Genomic DNA, 12,625 nt, shown 5'->3' with positions numbered 1-12,625 from the left:
GTGGTTCAGAAATTGAAGGTCGTGGTGTTGAGAATTCATGTACGTGGTTCAGAAATTGAAGGTCGTGGTTTCGAAATTAAAGGCCGTGGTGTTGAGAATTCATGTACGTGGTTTCGAAATTAAAGGTCGTAGTGTTGAGAATTCATGGTCGTGGTTTTGAAATTAAAGGCCGTTTATCTAAACCACAACCACGGCCGTGATCGATAAACTCACGGCCGTTAAATTTTCCAGAAAAGAGCACAACATTCGTTTGGTTCCAACAATTTCAACCGATTTAGTCTGCTGAGTAATGAAAAATATATCAATTGGTTCTGTCGAATAATAGATAAGAGTACAACATTTGCCAAAATAGGTTACTAGTTCAATTAATGTTTTACATGTCTCAATCTATAGTTCTAAGTGGTTGGCGGCATGTTTTTCTATTATGACCCATGTTGCCACACCGACCGCATTTGTGGACTTGGCGGGTCTCCCCAGCAGATGAAATTAGTACAGTTTGACGTCGACCAACGCGCGGAACATATCTTGGGGGCTCCACTATACGGTCGACGAAGTCATCAGGTAATATCCAATCCTCCTCATCGCCGAGAGGGTAAACAGGTTCGGCATATGCGTTAATGAGAGTTTGAAGAGTATATGCAGGTGAGCATAGTGTGTACTTGTTCACGTTCCGATAGGTGGCCGCTGCAATAGCGTGGGAGCAAGGAAGCTGAAAGTAGTCAAACTCTTTACATCCACAGGTCCTTGCATTTAAATTCTCACGCACCCTTTTTAGTCCATCGCTAACCTCCAACTCGTGATGGTCAATGGGTGTGATGGAGTGAGTACGAGAGAGGTTCTCTACAATACGCATCTTATTCTCACCGTAGTCAGTGAGAATGGTTTCGCGACTGGATGCGTATGTTCGCCTCTCGTAAAACCAGCGTTGTAAAAGTGCACGAGCATGTTCCAGAAGTGCAGTGACTGGCAGAGAACGTGCATGGACAAGGACTGCATTCATAGACTCCTCAATATTAGATGTCATTTGGTCATACCTCAAACCCAGTTGAAATGCACGAGTCCATTTTTCAAAACCAATTCCTTCTAAGTATCGCTGGATCTCTGGAAATCCTGCTAGTTGGGAGAAATAGTATCTGAACTCTGATTTCCGGCAAGCCTTTGCCGCTAATATGAACATTTCTTGCATGGCATCATCCTTGAACTTGTCCTTCAGGTTCGTAGACAAGTGTTGCATGCATATTCCATGAGCTTGTGGAAAGACCTACCTAACAGATTTTGTAATGTACACATGTCGATCAGATACGAATAATAACCCATCGACTTCTCCAATACACGTCTTGACCATGTCAGAAACCAAGTCCATGATTGATCACTCTCTTGATCGACAAGTCCAAAGGCAAAAGGATATATTTGATTGTTGTCATCAACAGAAGAAGCAATAAGAATAACATCTCTATATTTACCCTTGAGATGTGCACCATCTATGACCAACACTGGGCGGATACAACTGAAGAACCCTCTAATACAGCAACCTAGGGCCATGAACGCGTACTTAAAATATTTATCTTCCTCCAGTTCCACTCCAAAAACAGTGCCTGCATTAACAGCCTTCAATGCTTCACCATATTTGCGTAACAAATTATATGAATGCTTAGGTGACCCCATTAGCAGATTCAAGGCAACATTTTTCGTCCGCCATTCCTTTTCATATCTAATGTTCACCCCATAGTTCTTTCTCATGTCGTTAATAATGTCTTTAGGTATGTACTGGCGGCTGACATCCTCCAGATTGGACTTCACTAACTGACCAACCACCCAACTCCGAGCTTGCCTGTGGTCATGGTTCAGTACTTCACGTTTGCACTTGTGAACATCATTAAACTTCGAAATGATGAATGAGTCACCACCTTGGATACTCTTTGCACGCAAACCCCATTTGCAACCTTGCTCGGTACATCCAACAGTGAACAATGTCTTCGTCGATTTTTTAACTTTAAATTCGAAATTCAACTTCATAGCTAGCACAGACAGATTGAAGCGTAGTTCTTCCTTCGAACGGAAAATACCCTTAACATCAATTTCACCTATGAAGTCGGACCCATTGCCAGTTATGATATTCTGCATCGGACGTGAAACAACTTCTTCAACTGTTTGATAAGGTGCATTCCCACTCACTGTATGCGACTCATGAACATGTTGACCTTCATTCTCATAATGTTCGTCAAGCACATCCTCAGTATGATATTCATCCTCCTCCCCATTGTCATATCCATTCCCACCATCGTCCTCAACCCCATCTTCGGTACGATATTCGTCATAATCATACTCATCATCACTCTGAAATTCGTACTCAACCTCGTTCTCGTACAGTTGACCATAATATGGAGATTCGTCGTCGTCTAGGTTACATGGGATAACGTTATCGGCTAATGGTGTAATCTGTGGGACAAATGAGGGAAGACCGACATCATCCAGAGGAGAGTCAATAGAAATAGAACGGCCAAAACATGGATCATTCTGCTTTTGGTAGTATGGAATGAAGACGATGTTTGGGTTTCGAAAAAATTATTTCCTCTCCTGCTCCTACTACCATATGATGTTTTAGGTACGACGGTTACGTACAAGGGTACTTGTGACGGATCAGGAGGGCCATTCAAATAGAATCTCAAACTGCTGTCATCAAATATTAGATAGTTCGAGACTTCATACCGAAAATAAAATCTATATACGCACTGTACAATAAGATCAAATTGGTCAGGATCAATTCTAGTAATCATGTGCAAGACACTTACTAGGTTGGCATATGTTATTGTTTCATCAACATCTAGCTCACCCATGACGCCACCTTCGTACACCGTACCAGCCTCGTTCCACTTGCCACCATATATCACAAATAGTCGATGCATCCTACATGGAGAATAATAATAACACACAAGTAATAAGTAATCAAAGTTACCACGATCGTGTTAGTTTCAGACACGACCATAATATAAAGCACAAACACGAGTGGGGGCACATAATCGAACATTAGAGGACCACGACCCCGGGAACATGTCACAACGGCCATGAAACAGACGATAAGCACCACGGCCGAGGGAATTTGCAACCACGACCGTGAATCAAATAATAAAGGACCACGGCGAAGGAACATGCTACCAAGGCCATTAATCACACAACCACGGCCGAGGAAATTTGCAACCATGGCCATGAATCAAACAATTAAGAACCACGGCCGAGGTAACATGTTACCACGGCCATTAATCACACAACCACGCCCGTGGTCATAAACACCCCGGTCACGAATCGACAAAATGGACCATGGTCGTCAGCTGATCAAGGTTATGTATATGCAATCGACCTAAAACCACGACCGTTAATCATAAAACCATTGACCATGACCATTAAACGAATAAACACGGCCATGAATCATTGACTTACGTAACTTCTTTTACCCACAAAAATACTGAAAAATTCAGAAATTTCATTTACTCCAACTAAATACATCATATTCTAGACGAATCGAAAACAATATTATGAACCAATAAAAAACTAACCTCGTTCAAGGTGTCAGAGATGAAAAATTGACTTCTTTTAATGGATTCAAGATATGAAAAATGTTGGAAAATGTATGAAAGTTCTTCAAAACCACGTGAAAGATGTGCTTCTGGACAATACGGACTGAAACATACTTTTATTCTCTGCACTCGGTGAGAACGTGTGGGTATATAATAAATGATAGTACAAAAATTTGGTGGGGAATTATTAAGTTGGTGGTACTTTAATAAATTCATGGCCATGAATCAAGTGGACGGGGTCGGGTAATTTCTTGGTCCTCCGCCGGTACTTGTGGATTCAAAGGGACAAGAAGAGGGACTCGCCCATGGTTTTAATTACACCAACATACGTGATTCACCGGCAGATTTGTTGTAGTTCAATTCATTTGGGGGTATATTCGTAATTACAACTCTCTGAAATGTCAGAAAAGTTAAAATTTGGTCAGTTGAGTCAATTTTTATAATTTAGGTCATTTGAGCAAAATGGAAACTTTTTCAGGTCAATTGAGTCAATTTTCCGCCAATGACCAACCGTTTTGATCGGTTTTTATCAATTTTGTCCGTCCTTCAACTTTTATAACCCATAGAGGATTCCAGTGACACAACTAAACCTAGGGCATGAGCCTGATACCACCTGTGGACAACAAAACCTCTATATTTATACAAATGATGTGATATTGTCTAGTTTTGGAATAAACTCTCGCGACTTATTTTTGCTTCCAACCAAAATGTCTTATTCTATAAGAGATATATAGTTGTGTTTCTATTAATGTGTGTTTGGGAGTGATGGAAGAATGAGTAATTTAAAAAAAATATATATTTCAGTATAATTGATTTTTCTAAATCTCCATCCAAGTGATACCTTAAAAATTAATTTAAATATGAGGTTATATTAAGAAAAACAAGGGAGAAGAATTATAGAATATATAATTCCAATATGTTAAATAACTATGTTTGATATTTAAAAATTATATGACTATAAGAAAAATCTAAAAATGACGTCAAAATTGTAGAAGTCAAGAAAACGCATCCCGCTCAATCTTTTGGACGTTCCGTGAAGCAATTTTTGTGATGATTGGACACATGAAAGTTCTACCATATTGTAAATAAACTTACTCATTTAAATTGGTGAGAAGAAATTTCAACGAAAGTTATAAATTATTTTGCACACGTATTCAAGATTACAGTGCCAAATCCGAAAGACTTGTTTCCCTTCTTTTAAGGTAACATTTTTGTTCATTTCTTTCGAAGACAATAACGTTATTGTTGGTCGTTTTCACTTTTTCAATCAAAAAAAATATTGCATATAATAATTTCTTCTTATTTTCGTCACTGGAAAATGAAAAAGAAACATATTTGATATTTTTATTATTATTTTCTTTTCTCTACCATTTCAAATAAAACAGGTAAAAACTTTATTTGAAAATTAAATTATTCCAGATTTTATGTTATATTTATTTTGTTGATATTTATTATGTATTATGTAAGACAAAATTGATGAAATAATATTTTATCTATGTTTTAAAAAAAATAAAAATAACATGAACACAAAATTTGATTGTATTCTTTCTAAAATTTGTACACAATTTTTGAAACGTTTCTTAGAAATAAGGAATGAAAAATAAGATTGAATGGATACTAAATGATAATGTTTCTAAGAGTTAAAAGAGAACATTACCGGATGGCTCTCGTTTTTGGTCTCTCTAAGTATCCTACTGGTTTATTTATTTACTTACTTATTTGATAAACACACAAATAAAAGCTTTATTTTATCATTTTGTTAATGATTTATCAAAATATATACATATAATAACAAATTTTCAATGCTTTAGTTTTTAAAACAAATTTTCAGGTGAACATTTTTTTTTAAAATATAATATTTGAGGGGAAAAAAAGTTACTACTCAACCTAAATATAGTTCTCAATTGGTAAAAATATATATTTTCAATCAATTGAATTTGAATATGTTGTTGTACTAAAAAAAGTAATTGCCAAACACACTTATGTTTCGTTTTCTAACACGAAACAAAGAAGATAACGTGTCAAACATACTATTAGTTTTTTTTTTCAACTCTTTCGTAAATAAAAATAAGAAGTTAATGAGGGATGGAAATCTCTTAAACAAAAAATTCCAAGCCACACCAAGAAGATTCAAACAAGTTGGGCTGACCGGCGACCGGACTTGGCGGTCGTTGAATGCTTCCAATAAACAAAAAATCTCACATCTTCTCCAGTCTCTTTCCGGTTGCGTGCCAATTTGGAAGAGAGAGAAAATTTAAATTTGTTTACTTTAGAACATAGCGTGTTAGGACTGCAATGCAATAATAACAAAGGCTTTAATTTGTGTTACATAATTTTATAAATTAGGGAGCTCATTTTGGGGTTCTCTCCATAACCAAATAGAATTTTAATTTTACAAAGTGAAGAAATCAAATAATGGAAGCAGTGATTATGAAGTTTACTGTAGTGGTGAGTTTGGTGCTAAGCTTTGTGTCGTATTCTGCTCATGCTGAAACAGGCACTGCAACTTTCTACACTCCCCCTTACGTTCGTGAGTATATCACACAAACTTTCTTCAAAGTTTCAATTTAGTCCCTTATATTTAGAATTTTTTTTATCCATGTTAGAATTAACCGATGATAAACTTACGTGATATAATGCTTGATAATATTAAATACAACGGTACTCCAAATACTCAAAGTATATGTACAATGGTATGATACTGTCGGCGGTAGGCATAATCCTCACAACTTTGTTTTTAGTTTCACTCAAAAGATCTCATTATCGATGGAGTTAATTGTTCCATCATCTATATGTCTATAATCTTCTCCTTAATTATTTAGCCAGTGCATGACTTTGATCGCATTCTCAAAGTCACAAGAATTTGAGGGAGGAATTTAGATCACATAATATTGGAAACTTTATAATTCCTCCTCTAAATTTTTAAGAATTTGGTAGACTTTTACTCTCTTTGAATGGTTCTACGGTTAATCAGCTCACTGAGTATATCATGTCATAGAGGGCTTATCATTAGTCAATACCTTAACCATATTTGCCAACCTATAAAAAGTATAGTTTTAAAATATTAAAACATAAATGACTGATTTGAAACTTTAATTTTTAAACACACTACTTGGTTTAATTTGGAAAAAAAATGCTGAAAAGACTGATTAAAACATATATTCCCATTATCCCTAGATTCAAAAAGTTGAATCGATGGGTTGCGATTGAAAATATCATACTAAATTACTCCTAAACTCATAAGCTTAATACTCGTGGTATGTCCAAATATAGCTTCTGCATGTTTCGGTTTCGAGGAGCAAGGGACGATGATAGCGGCAGCAGGGGACGGGATATATAACAACGGGGCAGCGTGTGGGAGAATGTACAGTGTGAGATGCACAAGCTCAACAAACTCAGTTCAGGCATGCACAGGCAACAGTGTGACTGTGAAGGTTGTTGATCGCTGCCCATCTCCTGCTTGCACATCCACCATTGATCTCTCCCAGGAAGCTTTCTCTATTATTGCCAACCCTGACGCTGGAAGAATCAACATTGAATTTACTCAGTAAGCTCCCTTCTAAATTCGTTCTTATTATATGTTATTATAAGTTACGGTTTCGTTTGACAACATTCTCATTTTTTATTTTTTTTTTTCTTTTTTCGATGAAGCCAACTGGCCCATCTAATGGCTTTTATAGAAAAAAAAAAAGATAAACTTAAAAAAAAAATTGATTTTGTTGGAAATGAGAACAAGAAAGGAAAATAATAATAATAATAACAAAAAAAACGAGTAACTTGTTTTTTTCCTTTCTTTTTCTAAAAGTTTTATACGATTTTAGAAACGTTTTCTAAAAGATGAAAAACATGAAACTTAAATAGTTGTAAATACTCAAATTAGAAACAAGAATCAAAGAATGATAACGTTACCAAAAAAAGCCCTAAACTACTCAGTTCGACTTTATTCTTGCAACCTAATAGGTTTGGTAACTATTCATATTTATCGTTTCTCTAGGGACGTTCCAAAACTGTATACAATTTTTTTTATACAACTATTTCGTGTTTCAATTCTCTTTTTAGTTTTTCAAATACATAAATGAAAACATAATCTTATCCATCTTTTACTTATAAAATGTATAATAAATATAACATATTTTTTTAATTAATTTTCATGTAATTTTTTTTTTCAATTTAATATTTGAGAACAATAATAAAGGACAAGAAATGATACCCAAACAAAATTTTTGTTTCATTTATCAATAATAAAAAAAAGAACAAAATACAAAAAATAGTTACTAAACATAATCTTATTTTTCTTTTTCATAAAAGAGAGATAAGAATAAAAAAATGAAAAATGAAAATCAAATAAGTCCTCAGAAACCGTAATCACATACAACTTATATGTTATGATTTCTCATAATCCTGTAAAATTATCATTGATATGATCTCTCTTCTTCAGGTAAGCTTTGTCATTAAACGCCATTATTTTTTTTTCCTGTGGGATTATTTTGCAGGGTCTAAAGAACTTGTTCGTAGGTCGTCTGATGAGGCAATATCAGCCGTTGGTGGTGACTAGCTAATAACGAGCAAGGATGGAAATTGGACATTTTCCATGTACTTTATCTTATATTTACAACCAAATAAAAATGTATTTCTATGTTACTCAAAAATATTAAAGAACAGGAGCCCTTATGGCCCATATGACTATGTTTGTTGCTCATTAAATATAATTTGAATATACATTTCTGATAATCCAATGCTTAATTTGAAACCCTAAGTTATTCAGAGTCTGTTTGGTAACGTTCTCATTTGTTGTTTCCGTTTTCTATTTCTCGTTTTCAATGTTTTTCGAACTAGAAATGGAATATGTTTTAGGAGGTTTTATAAATGGAACCATTTCTTCGCCTCTTGAAGTTCTTGATAATCTCCACCACCAATCAAACCCAGAATTATCAACTTGGCAGCAATACAATCGTATTGTGATGTCTTGGTTAAATTCTTCTCTCACATGAGAAAAAATTAGAGAAATTATATCCTTCTCCACTGCTCATAATATTTGGGGAATCTTTGCGCCGTGTCTACGAATCAACCTCAGCATCTTGCCTTCTCGACTTAAAGCTACAAATCCAAAATATCATGAAGGATGGGTTATCGGTTCCACAATTTTTGGCCAAGATCAAAGAGGTCGCTGACAAGCTCTCCTCAATTGGTGAGCCCGTTTCTCTCAATGACCATATATATCATATATTTTGAAAGGTCTTGGTTCTGAGTACAATGCCTTTGTTACCTCGATTGAGCATCGTGTGGCGTTTCCCATCTTCTTAGGTACGAGTTGTTGGGTAAATATACGTTGTATGTGTAAACTGAAGACAATTATTCGCTCTGCACAAATTGCTAGCAAACTACAGCGATTGTTTCAGCAGGATACTGTTGGGAAAAAATTCCCTACTTCTACCACAGGAATAAGCAGAAAATAACTGAGAAATTTAAAGAAAGCAATAAAATAAAGAAACACAAGAATTAATGTGGAAAAACTCCAAACCGGAGAAAAAACCACGGCCCACAAAGAAAAATCCACTATGTGAAAAATTATTACAATCACACAGAGTTCTCTCCCCGACCCCAATTACACAAAACACTCTTTCAAAGCAAATACCGCTCAGTTAACTAGAGCTAGTATATCAGGCTTAAAGTATTTCAATTGGGATGATTAAAACCCAAGACCATGAGCTCCTTTTATAGTAGTTGAAACACATCTCCTCCTTGTACTTTTCCGATGTGAGACAACTTCTAGCACATGGAGACCATCCTTGTATTCTTCCAATGTGGGACAACTTTAATTCCAATATTTTGCCAAAACCCAACAAATTCCACCTTGGCAAGATATTGAAAAAAGTTCACAGCTTCTACTGCACCCATTGTCTTGACCGACAATCATAATTCTCAATTCAGAGAACTATAGCCTACTCCACCATAAAAGTAGATCACTTGGAATGTCGCCTTCCAAGAGTTTTCTTCCTCGTCACATGTCGATAAATCCTGCTGAGATTTATGGTGCAACTTCCACCTACTTGGCTCACTTGGAAGTTTTTCAGCCATCGACATAACTTCCACCACACACACCTTGCATAACCGGCAAGTCAATGCCCATGTGTAAACTTGTGGAACCGTTAACATCACATCCTCTATCATGGTAAAGGAGACATACCATGAGGATGAATTCTCTCTCTCTTCAAAGGATATGATCATCGTCTCCCCTGATGAGAGAAACATTGTCAGCATCCCGCCCAAAGCCCTTTGACGAACCGGCTCTGTTGGGACAATCTTTCTTCATGTGTCCAGACTGTCCCCATCCCCAGCAACAAGCTTTCTTTTGTACGGAGTCTTTCTTTTTCTTCCAATTGCGAGCTACCAGTACCGAATCTTCATGTGAAATACGCCCTTCACTCTTCAACCTTCTTTCCTCTAACAAGAGTTTACTAGTAACCTCAGCAAAATTCAAAGTATCCTTCCCATACATCAAGATCGGCTTCATGTGTTCATAAGAAGGTGGAAGTGATAAGATGAGCCTGAGTGCTTTATCTTCGTCATCTATCTTCACTTCGATCGCCTCTAGCTCAAAGATGATGCTATTGAGATTACTCAGGTGATCTGAAATTTTCATACCTTCCTCCATTTGCAGCGTGTGAAACTGCTCCTTCAGGTACAGCCGATTTGAGATGCCCTTTGCCTGATACAACGCTTCGAGCTTCTCCCAAAGTTCTTTGGCTGTCGAAATTCCATGCACATTCGCAAGAATATTCTTAGCCAAACTTGTTTGTATCGCGCTTGCAGCTCTCAAATCCATTTCCTCCCAATCTTCATCACTCATGCTAGACTTCTTAGAACCTCTGCTGGAACCACCACTGGACTCCATTGGACCACCATCACCGCTTAGTTTTTCCGAAGCACCTTCACTCGGTCTTCCCTTCAACGCCTTGTGTAACCCAGATTGTATCAGCACATCCTTGACTTGCACTTGCCACAAGTCAAAGTTGATCCTTCCGTCAAATTTCTCCACGTCAATCTTCACTGGACTCATAAAGAATGACACATCTGCTTCACACTCCTAGCAAATCTACAAATAGTGAACAATCCACACTATTCACAGAACCGTAGCTCGTTTCAAGAAATCTTTTCTGATGTGGAAGTTCAGACAATTCTGCAACCACAGAGCATACTCAGAAATTCTAGAAACTACAAACCTAAAGCTCTGAAACCACTTGTTAGGAAAAAATCCCCTACTTCTACCACAGGAATAAGCAGAAAATAACTGAGAAATTTAAAGAAAGCAATAAAATAAAGAAACAAAACCACAAACATATTCACAACGTATATGTGAATAAGTTTCTTTAAATTACACTTTCTTTCACACTTTTAAATCCAACAATCCCCCACATGAAAGAAAGTGAGACAGACAAGACACGACCAAGACGTTGAAAGCAAATAAATAAGTTATGCATCAGGAGAGGAATCTTTTGGACTTGAATCTTCCTTAGTGAATATCTATCGAATTTACCAAAGAAATAGTGAAAACTAGCTCGGAACTATTCTTCTCATTATAAATTGAGACAACAAATATCAAACATATCTTATTTTCTATCTTTGAGTTCTATACGGTTGTGTCCATTTTGGTCATGGACAAGATCCTGAATTCATGAGAACTTTAGAGAACATAAGCTATTTGAAAAGTTCTCATAGAACCGACCCAAATCTCACATAGGTGCTATTGATTAAGAGTATTCTGCCACTACTTTTCTCGTAATCAATATATCAATATGACCTTAATATCAACAGATTACACACATAACATTATAGAAACGGGAAGAAACTATAAGTTTCTTAGTGTGTCAACTATGAATTATCCAGCCAGTTTGTCTATTGAATCTAGATCTTGGGATCTCCAGTCAACCAGGTTAGGTTACCACCAGATACTTCATTTCATACGTTTTAGCCCCATTTCCCTCGATGTATATGAAGGGATGTGAATCCCGGAGCGGAAGCAGATCTTCGTTGCTGATTTTTGGGACACAAAACCAAAATAGAAAGAAGAAAAAAAACAGGAAAACCAAATACCTTTGAAGAACTTTTCTTCTACGGTTTCCCACGAACACCACCACTACGTCTTCCTCGCTATCCTCTTGGGTCTCGAGATCGTGCTTGTGGTAGCACCTTGATCGAAGAGAGGGAGAGATTGAAAGAGTTCTTGAGAGAATTGGTGGGTTTTTTTTTTCTTGGTTCTGTTCTATAACCTACCATTCTTCACATTCCCCAACTCTTGAAGAAGAAGAAGAAGGGTGACGTGGGGTAACTCCCCACGTCACAAAACCTCTCATTCCCCTGCAATTTTGCAGGGGAGTTTAATATTATTAATATTAATAATATTAATAATATATATATATATATATTTATATATAAATAATTAATATATATATAATAATTAAAATATAAAAATTAATTTATTAATTAATCCTATTAATTAATAAATAATTATTAATCCAATTAATAATTAATATATATATATAAATCAAATAAATAATTAACACTTAATTATTTATCACAAAAATAGAATCATATTCTATAACAGTTCTCTCGTATAACCTATAGTTCTAATGTACATCTTATGCACATTATTTTTAACCTATAGTTTTAATATGAATCTTATTCATATTAATTTTATTTGAATCTCATTTAAATAATTTCTCTCAATATATAGTTTTAATTTATAATTAACTATATATTATAATGTATCAATATACATATAACCCCTTAAGTAATTTGAACAATTCAAATTTTTCCAAAAACTTGATCCTCGTTTTACCCGTTATGAGCTAGCAAGGGGACCTAATGGACCTACAGATCCGAAGCTCCAACGATGCAAGATTAATCGGTCAAACTCATTGACCGAGTTAATCTAGATTCGTTAACTACGGGTCATTCCACTAAAGACCCGCAGTTGTACTCTTCTCACTGCAGAATGTTTTCGTGTCCATGGATATACAACCATTAATGACGAGTCAATCCTTCACGAG

The 12,625-nt window shown here is 35.9% G+C and overlaps 2 protein-coding genes across 2 annotated transcripts; one reads left to right on the top strand and one right to left on the bottom strand.

Moving 5' to 3' along the window:
* Positions 1-382: 382 nt before the first annotated feature.
* On the bottom strand, positions 383-3,202 carry LOC148211254 (uncharacterized). The gene is made up of 4 exons (XM_088124345.1): positions 3,003-3,202; positions 2,793-2,907; positions 1,333-2,439; positions 383-1,207 (listed from the first exon to the last, which is right to left on the bottom strand). The coding sequence occupies exons 1-4, from the start codon at positions 3,200-3,202 to the stop codon at positions 383-385; spliced, it is 2,247 nt and encodes a 748-aa protein (XP_087980471.1).
* A 2,715-nt stretch (positions 3,203-5,917) lies between these two features.
* Positions 5,918-8,306, top strand: LOC111025139 (EG45-like domain containing protein). Its single transcript, XM_088123679.1, has 3 exons — positions 5,918-6,105; positions 6,849-7,122; positions 8,069-8,306. Exons 1-3 carry the CDS (start codon positions 5,991-5,993, stop codon positions 8,073-8,075), a joined length of 396 nt encoding a protein of 131 aa, XP_087979805.1. The 5' UTR covers positions 5,918-5,990; the 3' UTR covers positions 8,076-8,306.
* Positions 8,307-12,625: the final 4,319 nt, after the last annotated feature.

This window comes from Momordica charantia (assembly GCF_013281855.1).
Source record: "Momordica charantia cultivar OHB3-1 chromosome 5 unlocalized genomic scaffold, Mcharantia_2.0 BLBB01000005.1, whole genome shotgun sequence".
NCBI classification, from domain to species: domain Eukaryota; kingdom Viridiplantae; phylum Streptophyta; class Magnoliopsida; order Cucurbitales; family Cucurbitaceae; genus Momordica; species Momordica charantia.
Note: the sequence above shows the minus strand (reverse complement) of the source record. Positions and strands in the feature narration are given on the sequence as shown.